Source organism: Tenrec ecaudatus, chromosome 14 (assembly GCF_050624435.1).
Source record: "Tenrec ecaudatus isolate mTenEca1 chromosome 14, mTenEca1.hap1, whole genome shotgun sequence".
NCBI lineage: Eukaryota > Metazoa > Chordata > Mammalia > Afrosoricida > Tenrecidae > Tenrec > Tenrec ecaudatus.
In genome coordinates this window covers 2,035,773-2,053,557 of record NC_134543.1, presented here as the reverse complement: position 1 = coordinate 2,053,557, position 17,785 = coordinate 2,035,773, and the positions used below count along the sequence as shown (strand labels likewise).

The window sequence follows — 17,785 nt, the reverse complement described above, 5'->3', positions numbered from 1 at the left end:
GAGCAGCAGCGGCACTTTCCAACCTAATGGCACGGACAGAAGGGCACACGCAAGCCCAGGAGCTCGCAGTCTTCCACGCGCTGCCCGGGTCATGTCACGCTGACCACAACAGTTACCGCGGAAATCAAGTGCCCCATGTTTGACAAATTAAGCAACATACTTCTGAACACTCATGTGTTTAAAAAAAATTGGAAGGGAAATTAGAATTTACATGAATAATAATGAAAACATAAGAGGAAAATGTGTTAAGGACAAAGTGGATCTCTACAGTTTATCAGAAAGAATCTTACTCAATGATCTAAGCCAGGGCTCAGCAAACTAGGGCCCAGGGGCCCCACATGGATGTCGCTTCATTGGCCACCATAGCTCTCAGTGGCCGGCCCTACACCAGCAGGATGGGTCGTCCAAAGTACTACCTGCCCTTTCCAGAAAAACAGTGCCAACCCTGACCTAACCTTTCACCACAGTAGGCTAGACAGGAAAAGCAGATGAAACATAAAGAAAACAGAAGCAGAATAAAAAGAGAAATCAACGAAATAGAAAATGGACAAGGGGAAGGATCAATAAAACAAAATCTTCCTTTTTTAAGATTAATAAAACTGACAACTAGGGAGGCTAACGTGTATGTGAGTACGTGGGTGTGAGTGTGGTATGCATTTGTGTGAGTGGTGTGGGTGTGTAAGGGGTGTGCTTGTGAGTGGTATGGGTGTGTAAGGGGTGTGTGTGTGTGTGTGTGTGTGTGTGTGTGTGTGCAGTGAGCCCAGACTGCCAACATCACAAACAAGACAAAGACAAGACTGCTGGCCCTTCAAAATTTAAAAGGGCAACAAGAAAACATGAGTGAGTTCATGCCAGTAAGTGTGAAACATGAACAAGGTCAAAAGCATGGAGGACACCGCTGGTGAGCTTGCCCACGCATGGCAGAAGAAGTCCTAGGATCACACCAAAGTCTGGCAGGGGCCACAGGAAGTGCTTCTCAGCTCTCGTTCTGGGACACCGCGTAACCATGACCCAAGACTGCGGTCACAAGGGTCTAAGTTAGCAAACAGAAAGGCCAGGACCCCTCCTGCACAAAGACAAGGAAGACCCCTTGGCCTTGGCCAGGGGGTACATGCCAAGAGTGCCAAGTGGGCCTGACCCTCACAGTGACAGGTAACAGGTGGGGAGAGAAGGTTCAGGGCCAGTCCCACCTGGCACAGAAAAGACCTCTTCAGAGACTCAGCAGGCCAGCCTCGGACGGAGACCGCCTTGTCTGAGGACCTGTATGCAGAGCCATGAGCCAGAGTCCATGCTCAGCTACAATAAGCAAAACCAGGAGCGCGGGAAGCAGGTGGGCAAGGCCCTTCTCAAAGGAAGGCACAGTGTGGCCAACCGGCACAATGGAACGTGCTAGAAAGAAAGGTCAAAGTCCCTAGGTAACCAGTGCACAGCCTCTAGAAAGGGGGGGTGCTGTGCTATGCAGTTCTCCCAGGTGACGGATATGCATCTCTTCCCACAAATGAAGGAATTTTAGGGGATAGGGAGCATACACAAACACCAGGTGCAGAAAGCTGACTAATCCATTGATTTATAATGAAAGCAGTTGAGTGGCCAAACTTCACTCAAGACACACACTGACTTCAGCTTGTGAAAGGCGCACAGTGATCACAACTCAAGAAGAGGTTTAGAAACGAGGAATAAACAAACCGGGGGGAAATCAGTGAAGTGCAGGTACAGAGGCAACGCCAGAGAGACTCCCCTGAGAGAGCACACGTGTAAAATGCACTGATCTGCTGCCGCCACCACTGAGTCAGCAGTGAGCCAGTACGGATTATGAGAGTCCAACTTCATCGCTCTGTGCTGACCCTCGGGTCCAGGCCTGAGTTCAGCCGCCAACTGAGGAGCTTGGAAGCCCGGGACTCCTCATGAGCTGCCTGCTCCCATGAATGAGACTTGGAACACTGAGAGGGCTGCGCGCAGTGTTACAGGGGTGCTATGAGCCAGGACTGACATGAGGGCACTGGGCTGGGGATGCTTCAATTCATACCCACCCCTACCCCACCCCGAGTGCCACTCTAATTCAGCAAAGAACAGGCCTTTGGAATGCAAGTTACACACAGATGTGCAGTGATTTTTTGCATCGTGGGATGGCTGGATAGATAAAAGGAGTGCTGTCTGCTGTGGGAGTTCTGGTGGCAGAAAGGTGACACAGTGCATGGGCCACTAACCCAGGCGTTGACAAACTTTTGAGACGGAACACACAATTCTGTCTTTCACAACAATTTATCCCCAGGGTCCATAGTTTGAAACTACCAGCCACTCCATGGGGGAAAGATGAGGCTCTCTACTCCCGTGAAGGGTCATAGTGTCGGAAACTCGCAGAGGCAGTTCTACCCCAGACTACAGCCCTGAGTCAGAGCTGGCCGGATGGCAGTGAGTTTACATCACCTGTGATATTGTGCGTTCATTCACTCTGCTTCTCGGAGGACTCCCTGGTAGGTGCCAACAGCTCTGTGAGCATGCCCTGCTGCTATCGCAGAAGGGGTGTGGTCAAGACCACCCAGAGATTCCTGAGCAGAAAGTGGTCTACCTACAAAGATCAACCCCTGCAAAAGCTCCAGGGCTGGGTTCTGACATGGTGCTGCCTGGAGTCGGAACTGACTTGGAGTCACTGACACAGCCTGGGGCCAGTCCGGACCCACTGTCACAGTGACAGGGGACAGAGAAGAACCATCCCTGTGGGTCTGGGCAGACACAGGTGGCCTCCTCGTCGCTCTCCCACAGGCCTTTCTGTTAGCAACCAGTGCTTAATCACTGCGCCACTAGGGCTCTGGGTACTTAGTGGGGGGGGGGGGAGCCCGGGCGGTGGGGGTGTTAATCACAACCCATGCAAAACCCACAAAAGGAAAAATTACAGTATGTTCTTACCACTTTCACAACACAGGGGGCATCCGTGCCAACAGACTTTGAAGAATTCTTATCAGCTGTGTAAAAACAAAATACATATCATCAGAACAGGAAGCAGCCCTTGAGAGAGTTTCCAATACAGACCCTACAGAACACCCATCGGTTTATGATTTCCCTCCATGGGCAACAAGTCTGGAGCTGGGCTGCATCCGATGGCGAGCCTCGTGTCTCAGCTCAGGCCTCAAGTAAGCAAAGGAGACTCTGAGGGCGGGGAGGGGAGGGGAGGGGAGGAGAGGGGAGGGGAGGCTTGCTCACAGAAGCTCTGAGTGTCTGGGCTCTGCCACACACCCCTGCTCCCAAGCAGCAGGGGCCACACAATTTCTTAAAACCAAGGAAGCCTTTTAAAAAGGAATTTATGGAAGGGGGTGTTGGGGGGTAGGAAAGAGCAAACAAGCCCCAAAGGCACCACCCTGTGACCCCGTACTGCAGGTCAGCACAGAAGTGGCCGGGGCGCTCACCAAGCTGTGTCCTCAAACAGAGGCTGACTGGTCCAGCCCTCTCCATCCACTGGCCCTGACCAAAGGCACCAGTTTGAGGGGGAAGCTCTAGCTGTGGGAGCAGGACCCTGAATTTCCACTTGGAATATCTCTTCACTTCTGTAAACCAGTGGTTCTCAACCTTCCTTTTGCCACGACCCTTTCATACAGTTCCTCATGTTGTGGTGACCCCCAACCATAACATTATTTTCGTTGTTACTTCAGAACCATAATTTTGCTACTGTTATGAATCGAGCAACCCCTGTGAAAGGCGTCCTGACCCACAGGTTGGGAACTGCAGCTAAACCAATGTGCACTTGCCCTGGACCACAGTCTCCATATCCCTGACGCAGGGCTCACAGCGCCCTTCCATGCCAGGTTCCAAGGGAATTGGGTACGCAGAAGTCCTGCCCTCTGGAAGTCACCTCCCACGGGGACCAACGACAGGCACGGGAACACAGAGAGCATGCTGGCAGGGCAGTGCTGTGGAGGAAAGATGAAGCCAGAAAGGAGGGTGGGCAGTGCCGTGCGAGCACAGGCCACTGGCAGTGTCCTGGGAGCAACAGTCTGAAGGCCGCATGCAAGGCAGGGCACTCCTGGACAACCAGGCCCACAGCTGGGCAGGGGACAGGTGGACAGGCTCTGGAAAACATGAGGGTGAGCTAGCAGAAGGCAGCCAGAGAAAAAAGAGCTAGACATGTCCATGAGGGATGGACTGATGGGGGCATTTCTACCAGGGAGGGGGCAGCAGGCCACACCCACGAGGGGTAGGCAGGCATGCCCACAGGACACCCATGGGAGAAAGACTGGACACACCGATTGGGAGGGGCTGGGGGATGGTGGAGAGGCACAAAGGTCCCTGGCCATTGGACAGGCGGGCCTCTGTCAGAGTTGGACAAATGCATGCAGGCGCCCTGAGCCTGGGGCAGCCAGGCCCAGAAGGCCAGAGAACTGGACACCAAGGGTCCAATAGGGGCCTGCTAAAACCCCTCAGCCCAAAGGAGCAGCAGGCACAGTTGGTGGAGTGGTGAGGTCTGGCTGCACCCCAGGGCCCTAAAGCAACATTTCCTGCTCAGAATATGAAACCAAAGCAGTGACCTGAATCCCTCCGACCACCCTCCACGAGGGACAGTGCTGTGGAGTGGAGAAGTAGACGTTCAGGTGCCCCTGGAACACTCCTTTCAGTGGATGGGCCAAGCAGCTAGAGCACTGCTCTGTAGGTGGGCCAAAAGGGTGGTTGACCCCCGCCCCCCACCAAGGCACTGTAGAGGCCTGGCAACCAGCACACAGGGCTCCTTGCTGCTCTACACACAGGACAGCAGCTCCATGGCAGAGCCACTCCCAGAGCCCTGCTGGCACAGCACACTAGGGCTAGACTGCCAATCTCAAGCCAGCAGTTCAAGCCCACCAGCCACCACTTAGGTGAGATGTGAGGCTGTCTGCTGCCTCGGAAACCCATCCCGTAGGGTCCCTGCGTCGGTTTCGATTCCACAGCCAGGGCTTTGGTTGTGGTGTCTGGGACTTTCCATTTCTCCAAGGAGCTCTGGTGGTACTGGTGAAGCACTCAGGCACTAACCCAAAGTTGGGCAGTTCAAACCCAGCAGCAGGTCTATGGGAAGCAGATGATATTGTCTGCTCAGGCCCCCCCAGGGGTCGCCGTAGGAGGAAACCACTTGGCAACCTGGCTTCAGGCTGTGGAGGAGTCTGCTTCAGCCAAGGCCCGTGGCCCTGGAGCCTCACTCACCGAGATAGATGCAGCCAAAGCCGCCCTGGCCGACAGGCAGCCCCAGCTTCCACTGCTTCTTGGCCATGTCGGTGACCACCTCGCCTGCAGGGAACGGCTCTGCCAGCCGTCTCTTGGCCGCTTTCCCTGCTGCTGCTTTCACGCGCGGCATCCTGGCTGTTGCACAAAACAAAGCCACTGTCACAAGACATCCGTCCCCGCAGCCCGCCCTCCCTGCACAGGCCCGGAGAGTGGGTGCCCCGACACACACGCAGGCATTCGGCTGCCCGGCGAGCTGAGCACCTCTAACCGTGGTGGTTGTTAGCTGTGCCGAAGAGTGGGTTCCGACCCATCAAGACCCGCTGTACAACAGAACAAAGCCCCTTCCAGTCCAGAGCCATCCTCCCAAGTGCTTGTCTGTTGAAGCCCACGTTGCAGCAGCTGCTGCCTGTGGAGGGCAGTGAAGAAGGTGGTCTGCAGGTATGGTTTTGTCCTGCGGGCGCAGCACCAGCTCTGACCCAGGAGCACCCCTTGCAGTCAGGGACTGAGGCCAGAGTGCACACATGAGCTCCCCCCAGAGGGAGAGGATGCTGGGGCAGTGCTGGCTGCTCCCCAAGGGCTGCAGTGCCATCCCAGTCTACAGAGGGGAAATGAAGGCACAGTCCCGCTCAGCGAGCCACAGAACCCCCTCCATGCCAACCGAGATGCCACAGCCACAAACCAGACTCAAGGGAAGAAAAAGTGACTTTGCTGGCTAGGCATTTGAGGGGGCTTCACACAGCTCATGGAAAACACCTGACTCACAGCAACCCAAGAGGACAGCGCAGGCCTGCCTGGTGGGTTACGAAGCTGTCAGTCTTTACGGGAGCCTACAGCCTCATGTCTCTCCTGTGCCTCATGAATAGCGGCCCACCATGTGACCCAGTGCACCACCAGTGGGCAGGCACAGGAGAGACAGCAGGACAGAGCCCACCTGAACGGCCACTTAGGAAGACTCTCCGGTCCCACAAGGCCGCAACACACAACTCTCGGCAAGGGTAGACCAATTAAGGACAGGGTTCAGGCAGAGTGGGTCTGGGCACACGGAGAAGCGGGTACTGGATATCACAAATGGGTTTGAATCCGAATTTTAAAAATGGTATCAGGTGACAGAAGAACTAAAATTAAGTAACAAAACAATTTAAAAATATGACTTAAGAGGGGAAAAAAGTTGAATAAACAAAAAAGATTTAAAGAAAAGAAAGCTTAATAAACAACAGAAAAAGACTTAAAAGCTTTTTAAAAACCAAAAGCAAAAATCGTGTGAAAATTGTTTCCAGAGGATCAACACATTTGGAAGGTACACAAGAAAGGTGGGGCGTGCAGGGCACGTCACCAAGGAGACAAAGCGACAGGGCGGGCGGTCACTCAGGAGCCCTCTCCTGAGCTTTACAAACCCGGGGCACTGTAAACTGAAGGAAGGCATCACCCCAGAGGGTTGGAGGTCCCCTAACCTGGGCAGACGACAGGCTCTCAGAGAGCCTGAAAGAAGGGCACACAGGGAGAAGTCTCAGGAGGAGGGCAGTCACACTGTCACAGCTGCCTGCCAGCAACACAGGGAGTGGCCAAGGGACAAGCACAAGCTGAGATGTGACACCCCACTCGCTCTGTCTCAAGCACAAAGACCGCAACTGTGATCAAAACAGAAAAGGGGAGACTGCCCGGAAGGCTGGGAGATGATCCACCTCAGAAGTCAGACTCACAGCAGGTTCCGCACGCCAAACCACCACCAAATCCATGCCTAGTCAAGGTGCCCCTGTGGGGAAGGGCAGAACTGCCCCTGTGGGTCTCTGAGACTAACTCTTTACACAAGTAGGAAGCCTTTCTCCCTCGGAGCAGCTGACCAACCCATAACCACCACGCCACCAGGGCTGCGGGTGTTAAGAAGAAACGGGAAGCACAGGGAAATCTGAATCAGGTGTGCAGGCTTCCTGCCCTTGGTGGACCGTGGCACTGGGGAGCCCTGGTTGGAGCACAGGGAATCCCTGAAGGAGAGGTGATCAGGCACGAAGGCTGCTTTGGCCCATCACTGTTGGCAGCCCCAGGTGAATGACTGGACACTCCTCCACAGAGCACTGCAATGCTGGCGGTTTAAGCTTACTGGACATGCTGCACAGGAAGGCCTGGAGATCCCCTCCTGAAGGAAGCCCACCAGGAAAACCCGCAGGCAGTCCAGAGGTGGCAGAATCCAGGAGAGCTGCCTAATAGAACACATGGCCAAACACCCCCCCATTGAGCCACGCTGATGGTGACCCTGTGGGACAAGGCAGAACTGGCCCTGTGGTTCACCATCATGGGCACAGACAGCCTCCCTTCTTCCTTGCAGTGACCTTACCCTGCTGTGGCACCAGGGCCCTTCAGAACACAGCACTGCCCATGAAATCACTGGACCAGAAAAACAAACGGGGACTGGGCCTCATCACGCCTGTCCACATCCAGGCTTTGGGGGAGCCCCCTCATGAGGGCAGTGCTGGTGGCTTCACCTGGCTCCCAGCCATCCTCACAGCACCCCACGGACTGCAGTGTCAACCCAGTCAGCTAATACTGCAGCTGTGAGATGCCATCTAGTCGGTGGCTACCACTAGTTACCCGACGCACAACAGAGCCAAACACTGCCTGCAGGTGCAGCACCATCCTCACATCGATGTTGTGTCTGAGCCAAGCCATCGTGATGGCCAGTGTCCGTCCATCTTGTCGAGGGCCTTCTTCACTGCCCCTCCACGTTACCAAGCATGATGTCCATCTCCAGGGAATGACAGCTCGGTCACAGTCTGTGACGAGCCCAAGGTCATCCCGCCAGGAAAGCACAGCCTCAAACCAGCCAGTAAAATGCAAAATAGGAGGGGCTTCAAAAAACTTGTGGAAAAATGACGTTACCTTTTAATTGTTTCTCCATGTACTTTTTGAAGCCCCAACATGTAATCCCATTTCTTCCACAAACGGGGAGAAAGCAGAATTTGAAAAGACAACAGCAGCAGGTTGCGTCTAAAACTTAGACTGCACTGCTTAACCCTCACGGGCCAGCTGAGCAAGGGTGTACCCGAGGTGGTACCCGTGAAGCCGGAGGTGGGCGGGCAGGCGGCCTAGCTCTCAGCCCATCCAGCAACAGCAAAGGCCCTCGTAACTCATTCCACTTGGCTCTCCTTGCTAAGGGGTTCTCTGCCGTTTATATTTTTAAACGTGAAAAAACCCACTGCTCCTCTAATTAACCCCCACATCCAGGGATCTACAGCGGCAATATTTGCGCACTCCGAGCTCCCACATCACACACAAACTGCCTTCCCGCAGAAAGCCCCGGGGATGGAGGGCCACTGTGCCCAGGCCAGAGTCACAGTGGGCACCCACTAAACCTTCGGGGTGCAGGGACCCACCTGGTCTGTCTACAGGGCGCCCCACAGGCCTTCGGCATGGTACCCGTCACTGGGGCACTAGTGGCTTGCTTATTCTGGTGTCCCTCAGGTATTGTGGGGTGCAAATGGGACACTGGGACACACACCCCAAACATCCTGGCACTATGACACTCCTGTTGGTCCTCAGATCCCTCATCTGCCCAAACTGGGCTGGCCGATGCTGGTGAGAGTGACATCAACTCTGCCGGGAGGTGTAAGAGAGGGCTACCTGTCCCAACAGTCCTCCTTTCCGTCGTCACACCACAGGGCTCTACTATGTTCAAGATTTCAAATATTTTTGCCCAATCCAAGGAAGCTACATCCTGAAAATGCGCACATCACGTTGATCAGGCTTCTGTGCAAACAGAAAAGAAAGAATCTAGCAGGTGACCTGGTGTTTGAAACTGTCCTGTGCTCAGTTCGTGTCTTCTTGGCCATCTACCCCACAGGAACAGGAAGGAGTACCCAACACCATCCAGCACTTGGACAGAGGCCATGGGGCACGTACGCCTATTTCAATGTCCCCACGATGTGCCACTGAGCCTGGGGGCCCAGAACTGTGGAGGGAGTGCTCAAGATTAAATGACACAGCAACAAAGTCCACAAAGACACCGTTCTAGGTCCTACTTTGGGACCTCAAGGTCTGTGAGTGGCCAGCTAAGGCACACCTATTGGTCTCTGCCTGCCCAGAAGAATGAAGAAAACCTAAAACAGTGGGCAAGCAGATCATGCAGACATCAGCTGCGGTAGCTAGTCCGTTGTCAGCTTTAGACTTAAGACTTAAGGGGTGGAGTTTAAGACTTAAGACTTAAGGGGTGGAGTTTAGCCTGTCAATGAGGTCGCAGCTTGATGACCTCATTTGGAGATGCTAAGGAGATAAATAGCTTGCTGGAGGCAGGACACACACTCTACCTTCGAGACATTCCTGTTGACAAGCCACATGGGGGCTATACACTGGTCGAGCCACATGGAGACCCACGCCAATGCTGAAATGCTTCCACCACCGCTGGATCCACAACTTTCTACCCACTGGCCTGCCATCTTCCTGCACGCAACATCGTTGCATGTGTTACCTGACTCTGAGGAGGAATTCATAAGCTGGCATTGACATATGGGCTAATATTGGACTTACAGACCTGAAGTGGACTGGACTGGGATGTTTTCCTTAATATTCAATTGCTCTATTATAAAAAGTTCTTTCACATACACAGGAGTGTCTATGAATTTGTTTCTCTAGTCATCTCGGACTAACACATCAGTCTCCACAACCCTGCGGCCAGAAATAGATGGTGGCCAGCCACCACTGCCAACTGCTCTGAAGGGGTCACAGCAGGCTCACAGCAGGGCAGAATGGGAGAGCATGTGGAAGGAAACTCCAAGTCAGAACAAAGAGCAGGCAGACCCTACCAGAGACTGACGGGACCACGGAAGCTCCAGTCATCCTGCAGCCTGAAGCTGACTGAACTCACCCTACCCCAGTCCCACCTGCAGCTCCATTTCGGTCAAATCATAGACAGGCCATGGGGGCGCAACGCAACTTAAAAAGGGCAGCCATCTGAGAGCAAAAGGACAGTGCTTAGTTACCCCAGGACAGAGCTCGGACAGCAAGGTGGGTGGTGGAGTGGGAACAGGAAGGACAGGGGAAGTGGGATGAGAGATGAGACACGGCAGAGATGGCTATGGAGGAGATGAAACAAGGTGTTTATGAAATGTTGGGGAAAACGGATTATCTTTTCCACAAACCTTCACTCAATTCAAGCTGTCCTGTAACAAGCGGGGAGGCCAGCAACTGGGACATGCATCTGTGGTGATGGAACCTGAGCTGGGGGTCTCTGAGGGTGGGCAAGCCCAAGGGCTCTTTCACTGTAAATTCTTTGATCAAGGATATAAACAGCAGCTACACATGCCCTCAGCCCACCTGAAGGGGGGAAAGGCTCCCGGGGGTACCCAGGAGACTGCCTCTTTCTGGGAGGTAAAGTCCAAAGATGGTCACCTCACCTGGCCAGCAGTGCTAGACCAGCCAGAAGAGCCCTGCCCCCACTCCTGAGAGGCAGAGATAAAGGAGAGTCCTTCACAGGACCGCCCCATCATCACAGGGCAGGGCAAGGGAGCGTGGGTGTGGGCACAAGTGTGTGACCTACGGGAGCGCATTTGTGTGACCACACTCGATCAGGATAAAGAACCTTCCCGTCACCTCCAGGTTTCCTGAGTGACCTTTCTGCAAACACAGATTTGTGGGCTGTGTCCCTTGAGGCCACTCAGTCTGCAAACCACTGTGTCTCAGCCCTGCAGGAAGGCCCTTCCCCCAACACACCGTGCACCAAACCTCACCCCACCCTCCCTGCATCCAGCAGCCGCTTTCTCTAACTTTCCGGTTCAGGAACACTTCCTAGCAACACTAAGCTACCACATTGCTCAACCTCCCGGATGCTTTCTGAGTGGGTTCTGGAAAGAGAAAGAGGATTTATTTAAATCCGGAAGTCCTTACTTAAAACATGTAATATCTTTTTGACTCAAAGTGCTTTAAGTATAGTCTAGGTCTCTTCTAGCACCGGATGTTCAGAAGGTCAGCAGGTACAAGCTCACCAGTCAGCTCACAGGAGAAAGACGAGTGTGCCTGCAGGTGCAGGTGGCTGCTGGCTGGGTCTGCAATGACACCAGTACCTGCAAAGAGCCGGTGACAGAAAAGTCACCTGGTTTAGATTGTTCTGCGGAACTTCAGCACATTTTAAATCGCTCTGCAGACTTCAGCACATTGAGGTCCCCACAAATCTGCTCTTCGGGAAGTGGTGCAGTGAGAAGTTTTGGGGGAAAGAGCAGGTTGACCAGCACTTGATCGCTTGTGGCTGGCATTCTGTGGCTGCAGATGTGGCTGGAATCTACATCTGAGTGCTCGGTGCCCTTCATTGAAATCACTGGCTGGTGGATTCTGTATTAGCATGTTCACCAGAATTTAATTGTAAACAGCGTAATTACGGCACTAAAGTTATTAAATACACAAAGCAAGCTTGGAACTATACATATTCAAATAGAATGCCAGTGGCGGAGCAACTTCTCGATCTGAAACAATGCCCTAATTAATAGTCAGCTCTGATGAGAAAGCGGCCCTCAGTTTGTCCAGATAACAGTCCAAAAAAGAGGCCTGATATGAATATTAAAACAGTCTTGTGAATAGATTTTTAATTTTTTCAATAGCTATATTTATCACAATATGGTGCTGTATTTAGACAACTGGCATTTTCCAAGTCTTGGATTCAAATTTGGAATCTTCCCCACCCCCATCTCTTGAGAGGAGAGAAGTCTATGTGGCTCCCACAAGGCCACCCCCAGGATGGTGGGGCCCCACAGGCTCGGAGAGCCGGTCATCTCTCCCTAGAAAACTTTATCTGCTGTGCCAGGCCCCAACGAGGTCAACCCTGTGGAGAAGGCTACCGGGTGCAGGGACAGCCCTGCACAAGCCCTGCCCTGCCTGCACTACCCAGGCCTCTGCACCCGCAGGGACACCCACCTGCTCCTGGCTTCACTTGGAGAACCAGGAATGGATAACAACACCATAGTACCTGAAGGGACCTTAACGAGAGGGTCAATACTGAACACAATAAACCGAACCCACCAGTGACCCTGGGGACCCAGACGGCTTCCCAACACTAGGAAGCGACTCTACACCAAACTGGGAGGCAGTCTTCAGAGCAACTGTCCCCACAGTGCATCTTCATACCTCGAGGAACAAGCAGATGGCACAGCAGTCCAAACAGGCACCCTACCTGAGGAGGCCCCCAAGGATCGAGAACACTGTCCCCTCGTGCTGTGTTTGTGGTGTGTGTCATTTGCCTTGTGAGTTCTGCGCAGGCATTCTTTCCAGCCATGGAGACTGTTCATTTCCATTCAGTCAGACGTGTGGGTTTTCTTGATGGCCCGGGTGCTTGTGTGCTGCTGGGAAACTCCCGACTCAGGAAGATTCTGTCCTGCTCTCATGAAGAGTGTGTGAAGGGAGGTGACATGCTTTGAGAGTCTCTATTGGCTCATCCTGATTTCCTCTCATAGCTTTTGCAGTTGTCTCCCCATGTCCCCAGGAGCCCTGGTGGCACAGTGGGCTCCCACTGGAGTTGCTAACCACGAGTCAGCCCTTCAAACCCACAAGCTGTTCCCGAGTAGTAAGATGAGGCTGTCTGCTCCCGTAAGGCGTGACCACCTCAGAACCCCTAACTGGGGTCACTCGAGCCGCAGTGGGCTGGACAGCAGAGTTAGACTAGGCCAAGATGGGAGTTCGAGCCAGGCCATCCTATTCAGGGCTAAGGGGTAAGAGGCACAGCCTGCTTCAGAGCCAGTACAAATCACAAAGAGCCCATCCCCATGACTAGCAGACATGCATTGGGTCTAAAGCAATCGGATGTGCTCGAGGGGGCTTCAAAATGTTTGTGGAAAAGTGGAAAAGATTAGAGAAACATAAACATAACCTATTTCTCAGCACACACTCCATTATCAAAGCCAAGACACTTTCCTAAGCAAAGCGGCCACCATTCCTAAGAAACAAAGGCCTGTGGAGCTACGCCACAAGCGCAGGCTTTTCCACACAATCCACGAAAATCTGCAGCCTTTATAAGGCTGGGAAACAAAGTCTGACGAAATCCAACCAGGGCTGGGAGGTGGGTGCCTGACAATGACTTCAGCCACAGGTCTGGCAGAGCTGCCCTGGTCTGGGGGGGAGTGGCGGGGGGGGGGGTCAGGCGCAGGCGAGTGAGGAGCATGAGCAGGCGGAGAAGGACCTTGCAAGGAAGAGCGCCTGGACTTGTGTTCAAGCCCTGGCTCACCTTCTCAAAACTCTCTCAAATAAGCAGTGCTTCTGTCCTGTGGCCCTCCAGAAAGCAATGCCCACAACACCCAAAACACGGTCACCCTGACCTTTGCCTTTGCCCTGACTGCACCGCTCCTGCCTCCTGAAGCCACCTCAGTCACTGTGCTTTGTCTTCAGGGCCATGCCCGCTGGTCCGTTGGCACCAGGCTTCACCTCCTAGGACAATTCTTCAAAAATGGACCCACTGTCTAACATGTCCACAGGAAGGTGACCACACAGCAGCTACCCAGAACAGCGACTAGGCACCCATTGAGCAGCACGCTGGCTCAGCTTGATTGTCCAGTCAGAACCTTGTACAAAGCCACAGGCAAAGTCACCCATCCTCCTCCACGTGGGAGCCAGCCAGTAAGCAAGACAGTTTTCTGGCTAATGGTCATGGACAGGCGCCATATTCAATGAGGTATTGTCCGTGCTGACAAGGCATTATCTGTGTGCAAGATGCTGGTTTCTATGAGACACTATGCCCACAAACTTTCTATAAAGCAGGTTGACTTCGCCATCCACCCACCATCAGCACCACCAAGGGGAGGCCTGTCCTTGCTTCCACCTCAGCAGAAGTCCTGTTCCTCTAACTTGACCTGGGCAGGAGTGCTACAGAAAATCAATCTGAGTCGATTTCGATGCAAAAAGGATTGACATCCATGCACAGCTTTTGTGAGGCTCCTGCATATGCTGCAAGTGGAAATTGTTGTCAAAAGAAGGCCAAGGGGGCTGAGAACACTCTTATCCCACCCCTCCTTCCTGCTTCCTGCAGGAGAATCGATGCTTCTGGAAAATGGGAGAACCAAGGAGAAAGGGAATAACCAACTGCTAGATGAACATTTCTCCAAGCACAGAAGCCAATGGTCAACAGTGAGTGCACCGTTCTCATGACAACCTGCCTGTAGGCAAAGTGTCAACTTACGATGGTTCATGAGACAAACCCGGGGACCCCAGTAGCACCCCACAGCGGACATACATTTGCTCTCAGGGATGGACCCAACTCATCCATCCTGGTCTAAAATCCCCACCATCAAGAAACACACACACCCCCAAGCTGCTGCCCAAGCAAAGGTCCCATGAAGCTTTGGTCTCAGGAAGCCTAGGGAGCTGCTCTCTGTCCTACAGGTTTGCTGCAAGTGGGGTGCCTCACCACCCACATTTAATGGGTTCTATGTGCTGGGGGTGAGAAAACTAGTCAAACAGATGGAGCTATGCACAGTGCGAATGCTCCATCTCAGCGTATCAGCATTTCCACCTAAGCGTGTCTTGTGCGCTGCACCCAACACATAGCGCCATCGTTTCATTTAACAGCGACCCATCCTCCTCCCCACCAGCAGCAGTCTTCACTAGAAGCATGGGACAGGTGCTGGGTACTCACGCTGAGCTGACAGCTCAGCTGACAGTTGTTACCCTTGTGCTGCTGCTGTACGAGCTCCAACACGGAGGCCAGCAGGGAGGCACAAGGAACAAATGCTATCTATGGGCCTGTCGGCGGGGGAGTGCGCAAGATGCGACCGAGTCAGGGTGGTACTGAAATCAGTACCAGCTATGGTCACCACAAAGCAGCGGTGAGCTAATCAAATGTTTGACCAGCATGGTCTTCAAATGCTATAAATAGCCACACAGCCCCTGGCAGAAAAAGGTGACCCCCCCACTCCCCTTACTAGCTGAACAGCGACTTGTGGCCCCAGACATTCCATCCCACTTCCCTCGGGCCACTTTGAACAGCACGGACATCATCTGAATGAACAGTGACACACAGTCTTCACAGTCTGTGAGGGTCCTTTGAGAACCATGGGCTTGTTCTCCCTCCGAGTATCAGAGAACAAGGCACTTTAACGCTGAACTCCCAGGAATACAGGCTGCCAGCCCACAAGGATGGTATGCTTGGGAATTTCCGACAACAGGTAGGCAGCTGCAGCAAAAATTTATGAAGACGTATACGTATGTATGCAAATATTTTAAAATGCCTTCTGGTGGCACAGTGGATTAAATGCTCGGCTAACTGCAGTGGCAGTGGTTCAAGCCCAGTACCCACTCTGCAAGAGCGATGAGGCTGTGAAAGCTTTACAGTGTGGACACCCTGGAGTGGCTGTGAGTTGGAATCTCTGGGTCAGAGCTTCTTTAATACCGATGGAGAGGGATATACATGTATGCACACACACTGCCATCAAGTTGATGACCCCATGGGACAGGGTAGAACTGCACCTGTGAGCTTTCCTGGCTGTGACCCGTTAGAGGAGAAAGCCTCGTCTTCGTCTGAGTGGCTGGTGGGTTCGAACTGCTGATCTTGCAGTTTGCAGTCCAACGCTTAACCCAGTACGCCGGGGGTGGGTGGGTGTCTGTACAGACACATACACTAGTTTCTCCCTGGTTCTTTAGCCTAAAACCCCCGCCCTCCCGAAAACAAAACTAGAACTGCCCCAAGTTGTTGCAAAGGAGGAAGCTGGTGTTGAGGCGCGAAACACGGCGACGGGTGGCCTGCACAGGGTCTCCGGCCCTGCGCCCGGTCTCCCCAACGCGTCCCCGCGTCCCGGGATCCGAGGCCTGAGTCCCGCCGGACTCCCGGCTCCTCGCCCAACAGACGCCCGGCTCCGGCTCCTCACCCGGCTCCGGCCACTCCGGCTCCGCGTCCCCCCGTGACCTGCCGGGTTGCGGAGGACGAGGCTGAGGAAACACTGAGGCCACGGCCGGCGGGCGGCCACCCTGGCCCGGGTCACCGCCGCCGGCCGGCCGAGGTCACCGCCGCCCGGGGCCCGCCGCGCGCTCCCTGGCCCCACGCCCCCGACCCCGCGCCCCCGCTGCGGCCTTTACCGAGGACGCAGACTGCACCTTACGCCCAGTACGAACTTCCCGCCGCTCGAGCTGACTGCAACCCCGAGGTGCCGCCGGCCTGTCACACTCCGCAGTATGGTGCCTTCTTATTGGCTCTGAGGGAGTCGGGGGCGGGGCGAGCAGACTCAGCGCAGGGGGCGGAGCCTCGCTTCTCCCGCCGGCCCCCAGAATGCCCGGAGCTGCGTCCGGCGCTCCCGCTGCATGCTGGGAATTGTCCTCTCTGAGCGGCGAAGGGAGATCCCGTGGGCTTCTGGGAAATGTAGTTTATTTCTGGATCCCATTTTGATTTCGTCCTGATCTACCAAGGTGTTGTAAATGGGAATCAATGCGATCAGTGTTCGGTAGTAACCTGCCGTACTGAATAGATGTGCTAGCAAAGGTTGGATGTGAAAGTTCTCACTGGCTGGGGGGTCTTCCAACCTCCTGTTTCTCCCACCCCGCGATGCCTACCCCATCCCCAGCTTGGCTCAGGGAGCAGACAGACTGGGGTTCAAACCCCACCTCCTAAAAGGAGTCGTAGAGGGTACTTGCTAAAGGCAGCCACTTCACCTCGGAGGGCGTTTCCTGTTTCTGTAAGGTTGACGTGCGATCACCAGTACACTGAATTTGCTCTTAGGTGCTCAATAAATAGTAAACAGCCGTGTTATTGAAAAGCCTCCTGGTAGTACAGTAGTAGCAGTGAGTTGGGTGATTGGAACCCGCCAGATGCTCCACGGAAGAAAGACGTGGCAGTCTGCCTCCACGACAGGCCTGGAGAGCCAGCAGGTCAAAGTCGACTCCAGCTCAGTGGATGTGGCATCTGGACAGGAGCCTGGTGGCACAATGGGCTTGTCTGAAAGGTCAGCAGACCCCTTCTGTGAAGATGCTCAGTCTCAAGAAACTAAGGAGCAATTCTATTCTGTCCTATAAGATTGCTATGAGTCAAAATAAACTCATCGGATAGTAAAAAGGTCAAGGGTTGCCAGGGGGTGGGACGAATGAATGATGCATTTTAAGAACCTTGGCATTATTCTGCTTACTATAATGGAAGATCCTTGATATTTGTCATAGCAAATACAATGTGTACAACACAAAGATGAAACTCTCATGGAAACTGTGGCGGTTAGCCAATAGTAATGGATCCATTACTATCTTAGAAGAAAGACCATGAGACTGCTCCTTAGAAATGAGGCTGGGTCTGTGTACAAGAGGGGCTGTCCCTGGAAACTGACATCCTGTTAGATACAGGATCAGAGAGAAAGAAGAGGCTCAAAGACCTGGACAGACCCAGTAGTAACAGTTGTGAGTGCAGTTCGGTATCTAAGAACTGCAACAATGTATCCATATTGACCTATCAACCATAACAAATTGTTGTAGAGCGCAAAAGACCCCTAATCCAAGCACATTCTTTAGAGATCCTGTTTATTAAACTTGACCAGGACAAAAATAATTTATCTCAGAAGGAGGGAACTCATTAGCATGTATGGACAAAAATAATTTATCGCAGAAGGAGGGAACTCATTAGCATGTATATAACACAGAGGTTGGGATTAGCATGAGG

General features: G+C 53.4%; 1 protein-coding gene across 1 annotated transcript in view; it reads right to left on the bottom strand.

Moving 5' to 3' along the window:
• The window catches only part of VRK1 (VRK serine/threonine kinase 1), a 41,898-nt gene extending 25,569 nt beyond the window's left edge, over positions 1 to 16,329 (bottom strand). Inside the window, exons 1-3 of the mRNA XM_075531466.1 lie at positions 16,225 to 16,329; positions 5,167 to 5,322; positions 2,908 to 2,963 (exon numbers count right to left, since the gene is read on the bottom strand). Of these exons, the coding sequence (XP_075387581.1) occupies positions 2,908 to 2,963; positions 5,167 to 5,317 (207 nt within the window). The 5' untranslated portion in view covers positions 5,318 to 5,322; positions 16,225 to 16,329. The remainder of the gene's footprint in view (positions 1 to 2,907; positions 2,964 to 5,166; positions 5,323 to 16,224) is intronic.
• Positions 16,330 to 17,785: the final 1,456 nt, after the last annotated feature.